The sequence below is a fragment of the Schistocerca nitens genome, chromosome 5, assembly GCF_023898315.1.
Source record: "Schistocerca nitens isolate TAMUIC-IGC-003100 chromosome 5, iqSchNite1.1, whole genome shotgun sequence".
In the NCBI taxonomy this organism is placed as follows: Eukaryota; Metazoa; Arthropoda; class Insecta; order Orthoptera; family Acrididae; genus Schistocerca; species Schistocerca nitens.
The window spans coordinates 484,230,716-484,250,393 of record NC_064618.1 but is presented as its reverse complement, the minus strand read 5'-3'; the positions used below and the strand labels follow the sequence as shown (position 1 = coordinate 484,250,393).

The 19,678-nt window shown below is 37.3% G+C and overlaps 1 protein-coding gene across 1 annotated transcript in view; it reads right to left on the bottom strand.

Annotated features, from left to right (window-relative positions):
- Positions 1 to 19,678, bottom strand: part of LOC126260545 (E3 ubiquitin-protein ligase MYCBP2-like) — a 389,869-nt gene that overhangs the window by 360,700 nt on the left and 9,491 nt on the right. The window contains exons 2-5 of the mRNA XM_049957880.1: positions 12,499 to 12,721; positions 9,323 to 9,508; positions 9,039 to 9,215; positions 1,618 to 1,824 (exon numbers count right to left, since the gene is read on the bottom strand). Coding sequence (XP_049813837.1) covers positions 1,618 to 1,824; positions 9,039 to 9,215; positions 9,323 to 9,508; positions 12,499 to 12,721 — 793 coding nt within the window. The remainder of the gene's footprint in view (positions 1 to 1,617; positions 1,825 to 9,038; positions 9,216 to 9,322; positions 9,509 to 12,498; positions 12,722 to 19,678) is intronic.

The window sequence follows — 19,678 nt, the reverse complement described above, 5'->3', positions numbered from 1 at the left end:
AACTGACTCATTTTATTTATGTGTAATTAACTGTGTTCTTTTTTTTCTTTCTTTCTTATTTTTTTGCTAGGGCATTAACATTCTCATTTTATTTCTTAATTGAGTGTACACAGTCATACAATGATTCAATTATTTCTAAAAAAAAATAAAAATAAAAAAGACTTCTTTTATAATATTGCAAACTAAGATAAACATTAAAATGTGGTATTAACAAAAATTAGTACCGATGCTGAAATGATAAACACAAATATTATGCCATACAATAAACAAGAACATATTAATCATTTGAAAAAATAGCTAGAAATAAAAGATGTTTTATATATATTTATTTTTTCTTATTCATTCAGAAAACCCAAATTTCTCGTGCACATTGGCTGAAGAACTGGAACCTGAAGTTTGCTCCATTTATGTTCTTGAACTTATTCATAATTTCCATTTTAGGGTTATGCTCTTCTTCCCTGACTTCTCTTTGTCTTTTGATTAATAACATTTTTGCATTGTATTTCTCTTGTATTAAACGCATTTTTAAGGAATGGATATCATCTGCTTTTTTCAACAACTCTCGGTTCTTCACTACAACCACATGTTCTCACCCTCTTTTTCTGGGCGCATCTTCTGATAAGCTCCCACCAGAGAATGCAGGCCGAGGTGCATGACTATAGGATAAAGTTCCACCTTCAGCCGTTTCATTGCTACCATCAGAGAAGTTACCATCATCGAAGCTGCTTGAAAGTATCACATTATTTTCAGATGTGTCATTGTCATTAATTCCAGCTACACCCCAAAAACTTGTTAGACCATATCAACAACCATTTGGCTTATATCGTAGATCTTCGTCTCACCTACTCCACTGCCAGTTTGAAATTGTTCTTGATTATATGTAGCTTTCATTTTTTAAGTTACTTTAAGCTGCTCATTTGGACTTTGTCTAAGTTTCTGTACTGTATTCAACATGTATTTTTTCCCAAGAATCCTTTTTCTTTTTAGCATGTTGACATAATGCTTTTTAGATTCAATAGTAGTTATGTACTTTTTCATTATTTCAGCCAAACGCTCTCTTTCATTTTCTGGTATGTTTTTTGAATGTTTCTTGGCTACCTCCATGATGTTACTAGCTACTATCTCAAATCGTTGCTTAAATTAATACGTGTCGCCAACCAACAATGGATGTTGGTAGCTGTAGATGGCGGGGTTAACAATAAATTCATCCATGAATAGGACGTTTCTTTTTCATAATACACAGATCTTATCATTAATTAGTACAACAGCAAGTAGATTTTCCAATTTTAATAATTCAATTTAATAATCATTTCTAGCTTCTAAAATTATAGCAATGAACATAAATTACGCAAAAGGTGATGCAATAATGTCTGCCGACAATCAATATTTTCCGAGAGGGAACATAATGCATGTGCCAGCAGTGTGCAGAAATGACTTACTTCTTTAGTAAAAAGGCGTTACTACTTTAGTTACAACCAAAGAAGTAAATAGAAATTGAGCTCTCCAACAGTTACTAAAAGAGTATATTACTACAGAAGTAATTTACTAAAGAAGTCCAGACTAAAGGAGTAAGAGTTACGACAATCATAATTCATACCCTAACTTCAAATCCATTACCTCATCCACAAAAGCAATAGTTCCATTTACGTGTACCACACCAATTTGCTCACTCTGTAGAGAAGGATGAGCACGGATTCGCAGCCCAGCACTATTTTTAGCAACAAATTTCCTGAGTCGGCTGGGCTGATGTGGTGCCTTTTTCACTACACTCTGTGTTGGTGGTGTCATGCCCTGAGGTGGTTCCTTGACTTCAACTTTATATGCCTGCAGAAATTTTAAAAAAAATGTAAATACAGTTATCACAGATATTAGCATTAGCTATATAAAATCAGAGATCTATTTTTTTTTTTTTTTCAGTTTAGCCTGACAATTTTTAAATTTAAAATTCTTACACACTGATCTGAGGACGGACCTTTTGCTTTAATTCTGCAATTGATTTGATGTCATTGTACCATTTTTTTTATTTAAAAACCAGTGAAGAAGTTTTATAAGTTGGAATATCATTGTTAATGGTGTCTACAAATTACATTCAAGCTATCCTATATCCAGCGTCAGTTTAATAAGACCCAAGTGACACAAGCAGCTGCTTGGGGTGCAAAACTGAGAGGAGGTGCCACAACTGTAAGATTTTTATACAAGACGAATCACAATTACTAGCAGGAGCTTGGGACACCATGTGGAGAGGGGCACTAGGAGCATGCAAGTGCAAAATTTGTAAACAGCACATATGAGAATTAGTAGCGAAAACTGACACAAGTGAAAGTATACAGGGAAAGGGGGGGGGGGTCAGAGCAGGGGGGGGGGGGGGAGGAATGTTCCCGAACTGGTCCTGTCTATATTCATTGTGGATCAAAAAGTGTGTGTGTGCGAGTGTGTGTGTGTGTGTGTGTGTGTGTGTGTGTGTGTGTGTGTGTGCGTGCGCGCGCGTGCGTGCACGCGCACACGTACGCTCGCACACACGTGCACGCATGCTCGCACATGCATGTTGTGTTTGTTTATGTCCATATGCATCTTACATTCACATGCTAGCAGATATCTATATTAACATGTGTGATCCCTGCACTGACAGTTGCAGGGCACATCTTGTTTCTCTGCTTTTGCAATGGTTTCTTCTTGACCATCAAAACAATTTATATCTCTTGTGAAAGGAAGTTGCAACAACCATCAACATTAAGTAAAACATTGATTCTTAGAGAAGAAACAGGGACAAAGAGAAAACAATAAATTCAACTCATAAAGAGAGTTTTCAAACGTCTGGAAATTCTATTGATGACCCTACTGAATGAGAGCTGCAATAACAACTGAAGATGTGTATCATCAAGAAGTCAGGCCTGCACCAACCACAATGTGACCACCATTCCTTCAGCCAGCTATGTATGGAGCGGTCTGCTTCTCTCACCGATATCAGTATATAACACCAGCACAAGCAGCCATCAGTTCCCTCTCTTCACAACTGCAGAATACTTCAGATACTTGCTGGCCTGCTTGACTTGTTGTCAACCTAAATGCATCACATACGCTGTCTGAAATCTTCTAACGATTATTCTTATACAACATTTTCTTTTGTTTTTGACCTGTAGCATGCATGAGGTCGAAGAATGTCATATTTTATTTATGATACAGGTTTCTACTGCACTACTGACTCATTTACTCATAGTGAGTTTGGATTTTGATTTTCTGCCTGGATTCTCTTCAGTATCTAGTTGGCTGGGATCAGTCTGCTTATATCAGCAGGATTGTGACTTGTTGATGTGTTCCAGCTACAGGTTGTACCAATGTTTGTGAAACAATAAATGTCAGCAATACCAAAATAAAAATATTCAACTTCAAGAGCCTGAGCAGTTTTCTTTTTTTCACAAAAAAAAAAAAAATAATGTAAAATCAAGTTTTCTGGTATCCAGCGTTAAAATTTTGTGACTTTTTATAAACTACACAGCATGACCAATTGTGCAAGTTCTATAACAGGAAATAAAAGCTTTTTGAATGGTTCAATCACAGTTTCAGGGCTAACTTCATTTTGATTCTGTTGCTAGTCAGATATACGTTGAACAGAACTACATCAAAGAATGAATTGCAGAAGTAATCTTTTTCAAATCAAATTGTGAAACCCTAACTGGAGAAGTTGCAGCTCCCAATATTAAAACTGCTTGCTCTCTGCCCGTTTCCAAGCAGCAGCTTAGAGAGCAACTTACTGTGTGATAGTACGTAGGAGAGTGCATTTTTTCTGTATGTACTTTCAATTTGCTGTGGAACCCATGTGTTCTGGCACTGGAAATGTCATCAATGTGGGAACACAAAGCGTACAACCAGCCCCCTTACAAAATGTACAAAAATTAATTGCTGCGTGCCACATTAATTTTGAATTCCAATGTTTGACAGGCCACCAGAAACAGACGAAAATGCTGTTATTAAATAATAATGTTTATACACACAGGTAGTCATTTGCATCTACAGCTACGTGTATGTTCTGCAGACCACTGTGAAGTGCAGGCAGAGGGTACTTCCCATTTATCAGTTATTACGGTTGTTCATAGTCCATTCACATGTGAAATGTGGAAAAATGATTACTTAGTGCCTCTGTGTAAGCTGTAATTATTCTAATCTTGTCTTCTTGATCTCCCTAGTAGCTACATGTAGAGGGTGTAGAATATTCCTACATCCCTCACTCAAAATTAGTTCTTGCAACTTTGTAAGTAGATTTTCATGGGATAATTTGTGTCTACCGGTATCTTCAAGCATCTTCAAGTACAGTTTCTTCAGCACCTCCGTGATGATCTCCCATGGGTCAAATAAACCTGTGACCATTTGTGCTGCCTTTTTCTGTATATGTTCAATATCCCCTGTTACTTCTATTTAATAAGTCTATCGCACACTTGGAGCAATATCCTAAGTGGGTCACACAAGTGTTTTATAAGCAATCTCCTTTATAGTCTGGTTGCATTTCCCTAATATTCTACCAATGAACCAAAGTCTGCCATATGTTTTACTTGTGTCTGAGTCAATGTCATTGCTCTATTTCATAGTCCTGCAAACTGCTACATCCAGATATTTTTATGAGGTAACTGAGCCTATTTATGACTTACTGATAAGGTACTAGATTTTTCTCATTTTATGAAGTGCGCAGTTTTACATTTCTGAACATTTAAAGCAAGTTACCAATCCTTCCAACACTTCAAAATGTTTTCAAGATGTAACTGAATATATTTGCAGCTTTCATCAGACAGAACTTCATTAAGACAACTGCATCTCAATGGCACTGACGCTAATATCTCTGTCACTCGACTTATGCAGTGGTGCTAGAATTATATTGCAACGATACTCATGGATTTTCTTTTGTAAAGGAACATCTGAAAATGGGAGTTGAGCATTTCTCCTTTTTCTTTTGTTACTTTGATTTCAGTTCCTGTATCATCTGTGAGCACGAGGACACTAACTTTGGTGTCACTAATAGCCTTCACATATGACCAGAATTTCTTTCAGTTTTGCGAGAGTTCTTCTGATAATATTATACTACAGTAGTCATTGAAGTCTTTCTGCTTGACAGCCAAATGTGTGCCATTCAATGTATCTATCTTTAACGCTATGTTTTGTTTTACACCTATTACGCAGTAGTCTCTTTTTCTTTAGAAGTTTCTTGAGAGTGATTTTATATCATGGAGGGTCCCTCCCACTATTAACTATTCTGCTATATACATATCTATACAGAGTATGGTTAACTATTCTGATAAACTTGTTTCCGTTTAGAGTTAAATCTAGTTTGCTAAACTATAAATCTTACTACTTGTTTTAGTTGCTCTTTGTACATTGGTAGTCACTGTTGCTACAACTGCCTCATGGATGGGTGTCCACAAAGGGGGTCACTTCTATTTGTTACCATTTGATCCAATATACTTCCATCATGAGTTGTCTTCTGAACTATCTGTTCTAGGTAGCTTTCTGAGAAGGTATTAATACTGTTTTGAAGGGTGTTTTGTTATACCCACCACTTACAAAAGTGTGAGTATCCCAATAATTGTTGTACGATTTAAGTTTACTCTGATGATGACAGTAGGATTTGGGTGTATACATGCTAGTGAACTGAGGTTTTCTTTTAAGCCTTGCAGGTACATCTAGGAATGAGTCTGGTGTCTGATTGTACGATTCAATTATAATTATATGCCTACCGCGCATTGCCCAAACAATCTCGCATGCAGCTTTCAGTTCCATCTCGATGAATTTGAGTTTCCACCACCTCTACTTACAATTAGCCTACCCTTTCGATATACTTTTATGCTTAAATTTCCCACAAAAGTCTCAGTGATATCAGTACTGGGTTCTAGACAGCTTTCTGTGCCTAGCATTATGTGAGGTCCAGCACTTTTTAGGAGCATTTCAAACTCTGGCACCTCACTGCAAATGCTTCTGTAGTTGATCACTAGGATCTTAATACTCTCAATTGTGGAACGTATTTCTTGCAATCTTCCGTGGAGACTTTGGTGTCTCCTACAATTATTAAATTTTTATATTATAAAAAAAACAGTTCAGATTGCATACAATAATTTTATTTTAATAAAGTTGACTGGTTTTGATTAGTATTTGATCATCCTCAGACCGTCACTCCACACTGTAGGATGGCACGAAGAACAACTGCTGCTTTTTACGACCACTGTTATTTCCAAGAATTATGTTTCAAAAAATTTTATCTCCTACAACTAATATTATCTGGATTGGATGAAGACTCACCCAGCCTAAAAAATATTTGATTGTGGCCCAAACACACAAACCGCCAGGGTAGCATCCTCTGATGTGTAATGCACACCCAAGCCATTTAGAGGGCACTTCCAGTTGTTAGCCCTATGATGCAAGTCTCAGAAGTCACAGCCTAGCACTTCACAGAACCTTCCATGTATTTGTTTCAAGCCTTCTACTCAACTCAGAACCAGAGGGCTACAAATAGTACTGTGGACAATGCAGCAGATTATGAGCTATGTTAAAACTACTTGAGCAAGTTGGGTCTTCTCAGCCTTCTCTGCCATGCTAGAATGATCCAAGTACAATATCAGAGCCCAGGAGACAGGCGCTGTTTGTTCCAATGTGTGCCATCATCCTCAGATCACTGCACCCTGTCGCCTTCAATGGTTCCCGGATTAGCCTCTCTAACAAGGCCTCCAGGCATACACACTGAGTGCTCACTGTGACCCTTCCCAACCCTTGTTGCCATTTCCAGAAGAGGCCCTTTAATTGTCATATATTTCAATTGCCAAGAATCAGTCAGTGGAAGGTGGTACCTCAAACTTGTTGGTTATGGTAATGGGAGTAATACCTCAACTTCTCACTGGTTCTTACCTCTATGATGCAGGACATGTCGCTCACACTTAGGTGGATGAATGGTAATATACCTTCTAGGTCCTGTAGAAGAGACAGTATCAACAGGAGAGGATAGTACTTGAAGTATCTATGGCCCATGTTTTTCAGTTGCTCACACAGCACACCCATTTCCAGCAGTTTTCACTAGGTTGACAGTTGACAGGGCAATTTCTTGCTGCTTACGAACAGCAATTAACGCATCCTGTGCCTGAGAGCAGCATTCACAGTGGGACTCTAGTGTGACTATACTCTGGTTAAAATTACTTTGTGACTGATATTTCAGGAAGTTGAGTGGTAGGGGCGGGGTCTCAGTTGATCACAGCTGTTTCTTGGGCTCCACACGCTCACTGTGCTGCCTGTTCTACTAGCACAAGCCTTACCAGGTGATGCAGATGTGCCTGCAGGGTTTGGGAGGGCTCCAGGTGGGGCAGACAGCAAGCACTGGATGGGAGAGGAAGAACTGCTATACATTAGAGATTTTTGAGTTTATCAGCATCTTATGACAGTCAATCACCAGCTGCTATCAGCCAGAGTCTACAACATGACCACAGGTTTCAGCTTAACTAAGCTCGTTCCACTCTTTTGCAGAATTGCAGGTTCATCATTGGCTTCCAAGAACAGTGCAACTGTTGGAGATTACAGAAAAATAGCCTCCCACAGGGAAGTGTGCTGGCTCCAGCTCTGTTCAATATATACATAAATGACCAATGCATAGCACCCAGTAGCAGGAGCTTCTTGTATGCCAATGACCTTGTTCTAGCCACACACAGCAAAGATTTTGAATCACTGGAGGACATCCTCACAAATGCCTTTCACAAATGCCTTCAAACAACTTCCCAGATACTACAACACAAACCATGTCAAACCAAATCCCTCGAAGACACAAGTGAGTGCTTTTCATTTGAGAAACTTGGAGTCTAGTTGCAAATTAAAAATAGTGTGGTCAGGTGTAAAATTAGAACACTGTCAGACCTCAAAATATCTTGGAATGACACTTGCTACATCTCTTGCTTCTAGAAGCACTGCTTGAACTGCAAGTCAAAAGTTTCCACCAGCAACAATCTCCTACAGAAACTGGTTGCACCACAGTGGGTATAGTTAGCCTGAAACAATATAAACTTCTGCGATGACACTGTGCTATTCTATCACAGAGTATGCACGTCATGTTTGGTATGATTCAACATATGCTTAACAGGTGGACATAGCTCTCAATGGCACCTGCAGAATCTAACAGGTTGCTTGAAATCCACTCCAGTTGAATAGTTTTACTACCTCACAGGAATAGCACCACTTCCTGTTTGAAGAGAAATAACTGAGAATGAGGAAAGAAAGACAGTGGAATATGAGAGAACCCATCCTCTGTATGGGTATGAACCACATCCATAAGTCAAAAATATATGAAACAAGGGAAAGGTAAAAAAATGGAAAAATATATGGATGGTTTTAAGTTACATTTAAACTGCACGAAATGCTTGTCCAGAGAACGGAGGCCTGGGACGAAAGATTCATGACATATTATATACAAAATTACTGTTTTAAACTTCATATATTGGGTATGAGGAAATAATCACAGAAGAATCATAGTAAACACAGAGTTATGAACTTGTAAATGCAGAATCATTCTACTGAGCTTCTCAGTGTATATTTACAAAAGAATTATACTTTCACAACTGTCCACCCACTTAGAAATATTCTCCCAGCAGATAGAGAAGAGTGAAATACATATATTGTTTTCAATGTTTGTCCCTGTAACACGGAAATCGTTACATGCCATATGTGGGTTTCTACTGAAATCATCTACTTGGCACACAGTAGGTGTCATAATCCTTTGTAAACAAAATTTAGAAATGCTCTATATATCTTTGCTGCATGGATCTAAAATACACTAATATCTAGGTCACAAAGAACCAGAAATAGTTTAAACATAGTCATAAAACAATAGCAATCTTAGATTTATTTCATTATTGTCTAGGTAGCTGCAACTGACAAATGTCTGAATTGTCTCTGTGAGTCTATGATGGTTATTAAGTAACAATACTTAACTGAAAGTTGGATATTTGAACCATTTAAACTCAGTAACATGTATCTAAACACTAATGAGTGGAGTGGTTTGTACATAATGTGCTCCTTACCTCCTCCATATCATAACCATCAATGGTTACAAGGACTGAGTACCAACCAACACTTCCTGGAGTCCATGTAGCACTATATGTACCATCACCATTTGGCCGTACCAGCATATTCTCGCTTGAACGTTTTACTGCAGGTGATGTGTACCGCAGTTCTTCAAATGAGTAATTTTCATATGCCTGTACAGAGAGCATACACAAAGTAGAATGAAACATACATAAAGACAGGTATTTCATTTGTTAATGTGTCTACTACGCTCACACCAAACAAAAGACATTGAAATTACCTTCATCAGACTGATGGCATAGTAGCACATCTTATCTTTCACTGTCACCTCATAGGGTACATCAAGGGTTGGATGTGCATGACCACCAAACGTTAGTGCATCAGGTTGACTTATTCGACGCATTTTGCGTCCCTGGTCACTGCTTCCTAGTTCTTTTTTGTCAATAGGAACTGCTTTCACCTCAACCTACAGAGAAATGTGTTGAGATAAATGTAAATAACAATACCAATATGTTAAAAAGTTTCTTAAACACAGCAAATATTGTCATACAGAGCACAAGTAATGGCTTAAGTCTTATAGCTCAACAACAGATTTCTTTCTAAGAATAGTTCCTAGGGTAAATGATTTCACCTGGCAGCTTAAGTTCCTACACAGATATATAAGGTGATACATAAGTTGACAGATATATAAGTTGACTGTGACAGGATACTCAAACCATGCAGAATGTTGTTGTTGTTGTTGTGGTCTTCAGTCCTGAGACTGGTTTGATGCACCTCTCCATGCTACTCTATCCTGTGCAAACTTCATCATCTCCCAGTACCTACTGCAACCTACATCCTTCTGAATCTGCTTGGTGTATTCATCTCTTGGTCTCCCTCTACGATTTTTACCCTCCACACTACCCTCCAATGCTAAATTGGTGATCCCTTCATGCCTCAGAACATGTCCAACCAATCGATCCCTTCTTCTAGTCAAGTTGTGCCACAAACTTCTCCTCTCCCCAATCCTATTCAATACCTCCTCATTAGTTACGTGAACTACCCATCTAATCTTCAGCATTCTTCTGTAGCACCACATTTCGAAAGCTTCTATTCTCTTCCTTTCCAAACTATTTATCGTCCATGTTTCACTTCCATACATGGCTACACTCCATACAAATACTTTCAGAAATGACTTCCTGACACTTAAATCTATACTCGATGTTAACAAATTTCTCTTTTTCAGAAACACTTTCCTTGCCATTGCCAGTCTACATTTTATATCCTCTCTACTTCGACCATCATCAATTATTTTGCTCCCCAAATAGCAAAACTCCTTTACTACTTTAAGTGTCTCATTTCCACATCTAATTCCCTCAGCATCACCCGACTTAATTCGACTGCATTCCATTACCCTTGTTTTGCTTTTGTTGATGTTCATCTTATACCCTCCTTTCAAGACACTGTCCATTCCGTTCAACTGCTCTTCCAAGTCCTTTGCTGTTTCTGACAGAATTACAATGTCATCGGCGAACCTCAAGGTTTTTATTTCTTCCCCATGGATTTTAATACCTACCCCGAATTTTTCTTTTGTTTCCTTCACTGCTTGCTCAATATACAGATTGAATAACATCGGGGAGAGGCTACAACCCTGTCTCACTCCCTTCCCAACCACTGCTTCCTTTTCATGCCCCTCAACTCTTACAACTGCCATTTGGTTTCTGTACAAATTGTAAATAGCCCTTCGTTCCCTGTATTTTACCCCTGCCACCTTCAGAATCTGAAAGAGAGTATTCCAGTCAACATTGTCAAAAGCTTTCTCTAAGTCCACAAATGCTAGAAATGTAAGTTTGCCTTTCCTTAATCTAGCTTCTAAGATAAGTCGTAGGGTCAGTATTGCCTCACGTGTTCCAATATTTCTACGGAATCCAAACTGATCTTCCCCGAGGTCAGCTTCTACTAGTTTTTCCATTCGTCTGTAAAGAATTCGCGTTAGTATTTTGCAGCCGTGACTTATTAAACTGATAGTTCGGTAGTTTTCACATCTGTCAACACCTGCTTTCTTTGGGATTGGAATTATTATATTCTTCTTGAAGTCTGAGGGTATTTCGCCTGTCTCATACATCTTGCTCACCAGATGGTAGAGTTTTGTCAGGACTGGCTCTCCCAAGGCTGTCAGTAGTTCTAATGGAATGTTATCTACTCCCTGGGCCTTGTTTCGACTCAGGTCTTTCAGTGCTCTGTCAAACTCTTCACGCAGTATCGTATCTCCCGTATTTCTGACTAATTCTGAAAAAACTGTCCCATCTGCACTTCATCAGTACATGCTTTATTCATTCATATTCAACCAGAATATATTCAATTTCATATTCATTTCACTTATAAAATGCCTCAAATAATGTAAAGTTGAATAAAATGCTTGAAAGGCTTAAGAGATTTGAGATAAGTACAATGAGAGGTGAGTAAATTACAGCAACTATAAAATCCAAATGCAATAATAAAAATTAAGAATCAGTATGACTAGTTCACATTAACAATGTGTAATGCAAATTGGAGTTGATCATCACTGTTTTTGTGCATGCAGAAGAAACAACGGAAGAACAAGAAGAAAATTTGGGACTATTAAAAGAGCAAAGTATGCACATACTAATATTAACATTAGCACGTAAGTCCTTCTGGTGGAAAATAAAGAGGACTTATAATAAATGTTAAATGAAATGAATAGGTAGTTGAGAACATAATTCAAGTTAAGGATGAAGAACAAAATAAAGATGAAAACATGAGGATTAACAGAAGAGAGAATACCAGCATTCTAGACACAGGACTGGATCAAAACACAGAGGAAGAATTTTCTGTTTGCAGAACAAGATTACATGGGCAATGTTGAAGACAAGGAAGATGATCATTTGGAATGTGGTGCAGTGGAAGACTGTTACAAATTAAGTGGAAAGATAAAACAGGGAATACAGAGTGGAAATAAATGGCTGGGAAACTCTTACCAAGAGAAGGGAGATTTGGAAAAGTAGTTAAAATATAGTAAACAAACTTCTTAATGTGTCTCACAGTTTATTTAGGATATTGGCCGCTATAGATGTGGAGCAAGGTAGAGAGAAATAAACAGTATTGTCAAATTATCCTAAACACACACAATTAAAATGGGTTGATGGATAGTGGATAGCTATAGCTTCCATGTCAAATGTGAGACTGCAAAAAATATGAATTACAGAAATGGAAAATCTAGGATGGAATAACAACAATATGGAAAGGGTGCTTCTCACTACGAAGAGGTGTTGAATCACAGACAAACACTAAGCCCTTCTTCAAAAGTAGAAAACACACACACACACACACACACACACACACACACACACACACACACACACAAACACTGTCGTTTCTGGACACTAAGTAAGAACTCAGCAATTTAAAGAACTGCAACAAATTTCTGCTGAAACTGTTACAATATGATGTACATACCCTAAGATTTGGAACATGTACTAAATCCCCGTATTGGTCACGGGTCAGTACAGTAACAATTGCTGGCCAGCCACAACGCATGTCATCCCGACTATACAGGACCTCACATCGTGCTGGATCTACATATGATTCCGGCTGTAGCCAACGTGACAGGCGACCACCACTTGAACCAGGGGTGCACTGTACTAAGTCCTTCAGAAAGAGTCGTTCATTGGAGTGGCAGCTGAAACATGGTAAAATACGGTTTAATTAAAAAAGCAACGAAAGACAGAAATTTTATATCGCAAATTATTACATTAATCCATCACCTGGTGAAATTATTTTAAATAAGCGAAAAAGCCAGGAAACTGTCAGACTTAAAAATATCTCAACTATTCAATGAACAGTCTGTTATTATTTTTTCTTTTCAGTAGTAAACATACAACTATTCCATCATCTTGGCTAGATAAATAGCACTATCATGCACAGCAGTTCCTAAAATTGTAGCCTCTAACACAGCAGATCTCTGATCAGCAAGACAACACAAATAACACCTAAACAGACAAATCAACTGCAATGCAGAGTGCTGTCTAGTTGCTTCAGTGCACATGTATCAAAACGTACAGACATGAGTAGCGATCATGTAAATATCACATGGATAATATAGTCATTCCAAAATATTATCTGTGCTTAATATCTTTTCTTTCTGGGTGATTCTCACATTTTTAACAGTGAAAATTCATTTCTTAAATACAGACCAATGTATCAAAAACAGCTTTATTGCTGTGACATTGTTATTGTAACATTATTTTTTTTCATGGCAGTGAGATTGAGAATTTCTCTCTTTGTTGCCATTCTCACTCTTCTTCGAACTGGAAGTCACAATCATCATAACAATTAACAACCACCAGCCATCGAAATTTGTTACATTATATCTACAGCTCCACTCTGAAAACCACTGTGAAGTGCATAGTAGACGGGACAACCCATTCTATGAGTTATCAGGGCGTTTCCCCATTTCACTCACATGTGGAGTGCGGGAGGAATGAATATTTAAATGCCTCTTCACATGCTGTAATTAATCTAATCCTATCCTCACAATTCCTATGGTAGCAATACCCAGGAGGATTTAGTAATTTCCTACGTCGCCATTTAAAGCCAGTTCTAAGAACTTCGTATGTAGGCTTTCTTGGGATAGTTTACGTCTATCTTTAAGAGTCTCCCAGTTCAATTTCTTTGGCATCTCGAAGACAGACTCCCATGGGTCAAAGAAATCTGTCACCATTTGTGCTGCACTTCTGTGTACACATTAATATTTCCTGTTAGTCCTATTTGGTATGGATCTTATAAACTTGAGCAGTATTCTAGGATGGCTGTACAAGTGATCTGTAAGTAATCTCCTTAGCAGACTGAGCATCAGTCTTCTGACTGGTTTGATGCAGCCTGCCATGAATTCCTCTCCTGTGCCACCTTCTTCATATCAGAGTAGCACTTGTATTCTATGTCCTCAATTATTTATTATTTGCTGGTTGTATTCCAATCTCTGTCTTCCTCTACAGTTTTTGTCCTCTGCAGCTCCCTCTAGTACCATGCAAGTCATTCCCTGATGTCTTAACAGATGTCCTATCATCCTGTCCCTTCTCCTTGTCAGTGCTTTCCACGTATTCCTTTCCTCTCCGATTCTGCGCAGAACCTCATTCCTTACCTTATTAGTCCACCTAATTTTCAACATTCATCTGTAGGACCATATCTCAAATGCTTCGATTCTCTTGTCTTCCAGTTTTCCCACAGTCCATGTTCCACTACCATACAATGCTGTGATCCAAAAGTACAGTTTTAGACATTTCTTCCTCAAATTAAGATCTATATTCGATACCCGTTGACTTCTCTTAGCCAGGAATGCAGTGTTACAGCCAGGCAATTGTACAAGCTGAACAATTACAACTGTGACTCATTGATATTATAGTCAATAGACACTACATTTGTTCGTTTTGCAAAGTGTGCAGTTTTACAATTCTGAATTTTTAAAGCAAGTTGACAGATTTTGCACCATTCTGAAATCCTACCTAGATCTGACTAAATATTTGTGCTGATTCTTTCAGACAGTACTTCACTATAGATAACAGCATCATCTGTGAAGACTCTGAGATTATTACTGATATTTAAATACACTATTAATATTTAAAACAATAATCATTACTGATGACAAACTAGACTGTCCCGTTGTCTCTCTCGGTAAAAACATTAATTTGTATGTTTTATTGATTATAACCAAACCACACCAAAAATGTTTTGACATGAATGTTAGAAAAATCCATTACCATTAAAAAACATATAAATTTTTTGGAACCCAAGTGAAACACATTTGCTGTATAAGAACCAGTGTATAACACGCTTCATAACAAAATGGAACGAAACGGATGATATTAAGCATTAGGTGTACGAGTTTTTGCTTATATTCTTTCTCAGATACTTATTTTTTTTTTTTTTTTTTTTTTTAACATGATAATATCCTTAACATCTGTTTGCTCCAAAATTCGTGAACACATTCTCAGTTCAAATGTAATAAATTCCTTGAGAGGAAAAACTTCAGTCTGCAAATCATTATGCTTTTAGAAAGCATTGCTCATGTGAAACTCAGCTTGTCCTTTTTTCACATAATACCCCATGAACTATGAATGAAGGGTAACAGGCAGATTCCATATTCCTAGATTTCCAAAAAGCTTTTGACATGGTGTCCCACTGCACACTGTTAAAGAAGATATCAGAGTATGGAACAGGTTCACAGATATGTGTGTGGCTTGGAGACCTTTTAGTAATAGACTCAGTACATTGTCCTTGATGGCAAGCGTTCATCAGATCCAAGGGTATCAACAGGAGTGCCACAGAGAAGTGTGATACGGCTGCTATTATTTTCTAAATACATGAAAGATCTGGCAGACAATGTAAGCAGCAATCTACAGCTGTTTGTTGATGATGCTGTGGTTTATGGGAACGGATCAGCATTGAGTGACTGTAGGAGGATACAAGGTGAATTACACAAAATTTGTAGTTGGTGTGAAGAATGGCAGCTAGCTCTAAATGTAGAAAAATGTAAGTTAATGTAAATGAGTAGGAAAAACAATCCCATGATGTTTGAATACAACATTAGCAGTGTGCCACTTCACACAGTCACATCGATTAAAAATACCTAGGTGTAACACGGCAAAAGGATATGAAATGGAATGAGCATGTAAGGAGGTGACTGGTTGACTTCAGTTTATTGGGAGCATCCTATAAAAATATGGTTCATCTGTGTAGGTGAAGAACCCTAGAGTGACCCATTCTTGAGTACTGCTTGAGTGTTTGGGATTAAAGGCAAATCAGAGGCAGGTTGCTAGATTTGTTACCCATACTATGGAGATGCTTAAGGAACTGAAATGTGAATCCCTGGAGGTAAGGTGGTGTTTTTCAAGAAACATTATTAAGAAACTTTTGAGACCCGGCATGCAAAGCTGGTTGCAGAACGATTCTACTGCCACCAACATATTTTAGAGTAAGGATCACAGAGAAATGATAAGAGAAATTAGGGCTTGTACAGAGGCATCTTTCCCTTGCTCTTTTTTGAGTGGAACAGGAAGGAAAATGACTAACGGAAAATGATGCACTGTACTGTGGCTTGCAGACTATGTATGTAGATGTAGATGAGTGTGAGCCAGTCATTCTAATCTCCCTCACCTCTTAAAACTTTTTTTTAATTCTTTACCGGGGCCCTACCTGAAAAAGTAGCTCCAAAACAGCACATATATTAGAGGATCATCCCTTAAAGTGTTCATGGAGCCAACATTCATAAGCAACACGCTGGCGTCAAGAAGACAGCACTATAACACTTATTAGTTGTTAAATATATAAATTTACATTACCTCTGTCTGTCAATCTTTGTGCATACTTTCAGTGGAGACTGTTATGTTTGTATGTCGTTAATGATTCATGCACAATATTGTCTTCATTAATTTGAAAGATAAATTAGACCTTCCTAACTTTGAGGCTTTTTGAAATGAATGAAAATATAATTTAGCAACAATTAGGTCATGTCTGATCAACAAACTTCTAGAAACTGGTGCAGCTTTGCAATAATAGAAATTATTTTTCTTATTTAAACTGTAACGAACTATTTATATACTAACTTTGTTGATCTTATAGATATAAATAGTGACAACTGATAATTTGTGCGTAAGAAAGGAGTCTGATTTGAGATCTTGATTTGATTTGCAGGCAAGTTTAGCCAGTTTTCTGGTAAGCCAGCTGTTTGTCCAAAGGTTTGAGTCCTGGCACTGGCAGAAATTTTCTTATATTGCTGAAGATAGTTATCATTTTAGGCAAAAGTAAAAAAAAAGAATTTCTACTATTTTATAAAGATAATTTTAGAAAAATCTAGTTTCAGTAATATAATTAAATAGTGACTTCCTATCTCAGAATTCTTCACTAGCCAATTCTATCGCATATGCATTAGTTGTGCAAATTTACTCAAGTGATAGTAGTTAAATGTATCCCATGCACATAGTAGTGGTAGGTTTTTCAAACAGGAGTCTACATGATGTACAAGGATGTGCAACACCAGAGAGAGTAAGATTCTAAAACTGTCATTGTTTAAGGAAATGTGTCTTGGCCCATGCAATAAAATTGAAAGGAACTTTCTTATCTCAAAAGGTTAATAGTTACGAATTTTAATAATTTGTACAGACATATCTTTTTTTATTCATATTTAACTAAAGTGAATGTTTCTCATTTTATTAATGTTGGCTTCCGAAACTAAAGTTGAACAAAATGTGTTTTAAAAGCAGCATTTCTTAGATTGATTGGTTAAAGTGTACCTCAGATGCAGTGAACAAAACACAATGTGGGGAAAAAACACCACAGTGATTGTTAAAATTAAAGTATTTTCCATCCAACTATGCAATGTTACACCTCCAAGTTAGAAGAACCACAACAATCAGTCCTAGAGTTCCGTAACGAATAAAAGGGCTGTCTGTACCCCAGGGAGAGACCACGTGACAGCCCAAAGGGACCCCCCCCCCCCTCCCCCAGTCTCCTGCCCCGACCTTGTGGATACCTATGGGCACCCGACTGTCACTCATGGCTGACTAATCAAAACATAATGTGAAACAAAGAGAAGGCTTTATGTCTCACTCAGAAATTCTAACACAACTCAGGACAGGGGGCACTACAAAGTATACTGTAACATCATGAAGATTGTCATTAAGAAATCCTAGAGCATGTTTATTAGATCTGTAATTAACAAATCAAATAACAAAATAAAAACTATCTGGAAATGGTCAAAAGGGAGACAGGAAAAATTAGAGAAGATACAGACAGTATCAAAGTATGTCATAATGGAAGCATGGTAGATGAAGGTGATATGATTGCCGATAACTTCAACAACCATTTTTTGACAGTATCAGATCAAATTGGTTGCCAAGGGTAGGGAGTTGAAGCCATGAGTCTTTCACAACAAGCAGTGCAGAACAAAATTAGTCAGATGCATGTACCCTATATTATAGCCAAAGAGATTTTTTTTTCCCCTCCAAACTACATATTGTTAAGAAAAATGACTTGTCCTATATCATGTGTACTTTGTACAATATGTGATCCACAGGATAAATAAATAAATACAAATACAAATACAAGGCAAATGAAAAATAAAAATTCCACTGTTGTGGATAATATATCTATCAATGTACTGAAGCACGGCTGCAAATTTACTTGTGAAGCTTTCTGCCACATATCAAATGTATCCATAAATCAGGGTACTGTCCCTAATAGACTCAAATATGCAATTGTAAAACCACAGTTCAAAAAAGGTGATAAAGCTGAAGTTTCCAACCAATGGCCAATTTCATTCTTAATGAGTCTCTCTAAAATCCTAGAGAAACTAATATTTAAGAGGATCATGGCACATCTTAATAAAAATAAAATCTCTAATAAAAATCAGTTTGTATTCCAAAACTGTACATCAACTGAACACACCATTTTCTCATTCCTCAATCAACTCCTTGAATCTATAAACAATAAAATGTCCCCAGTTGGAATCTTCTGTGATTTTTCTAAAGCATTTGACAGTGTTGATCACAAAATTCTACCTACAAAGACTGAGTACTATCAATTAAATAGTAAAGTAAGGATGTGGTCTGAGTCACATCTAGATAACATATAGTAGTATTGAACAATTCTGCAGTGGCACCTGCCTGCTCTGACTGGGACACAGTAAGATGTGGAATGCCACAGGACTTGGTGCTTGGTCCATTTTTTTTCCTCATCTTTATCAATGATCTGTCATGCTGTATGACACAAAAAGCACACTTCACCCTGTTTGCTGATGATGCAATCATTATGATTAGGACTTGGTGCTTTGTCCATTTCTTTTTCCTCATCTTTATCAATGATCTGTCATGCTGTATGACGCAACCATTATGATTGATAAAACACCCAACTGCAGTCTAGAGAACAATGTGACTGCCGTTTTCAAAGAAGCTCTAGAGTGGTTCACTTCAAATAGTCTGTCACTCAATGCTAACATGACTCAATTGAAAATATTGAAATAAAATGTGGTGACAAAAAATATTGAGAGTTGAGTCTTCCAAATTCCTGGGATTACATATAAATAACAACCTAAACTCACTAGTTCACATCAACGACCTATGTGAAAAACTGAATTCAGAAGCATTTTCCATTCACTCAATTTCATCCGTTTGTGACTTGGAAACAATTAAAGTTACGTACCTAGGATATTTCCATTCACTTACGACATATGGCATCGTATTTTAGGGTAACCACTCATGAGCAAACAATGTCTTTATTGCACAGAAAAAGAGTCATCAGAATTATGGATAGAGTACACACCAGATGCTCTTGCAGAAACTTATTCAAACAGCTTGGAATCCTCACCATGCTTAATAATGTGCTTTGTGAACAATAATCATACAATTTACAAAGCAAACAGTGAATACGATGATCGCGATACAAGACTTAACATGATCTCCACAAGGATATAAAAAAATCTCAGTATGGTACAGAAAGAAGTACATTATTCAAGAAAAAAAGTATAAAATAAACTTCCATTTCATCGTAAACCAGTCACTGGGGAGTCGACTAAATTCAAAAAAATTGCTGAAGCTTTTATCTTATGAATGGTTCTTTTTATTCTTTAGAGGAATTTTTTGAC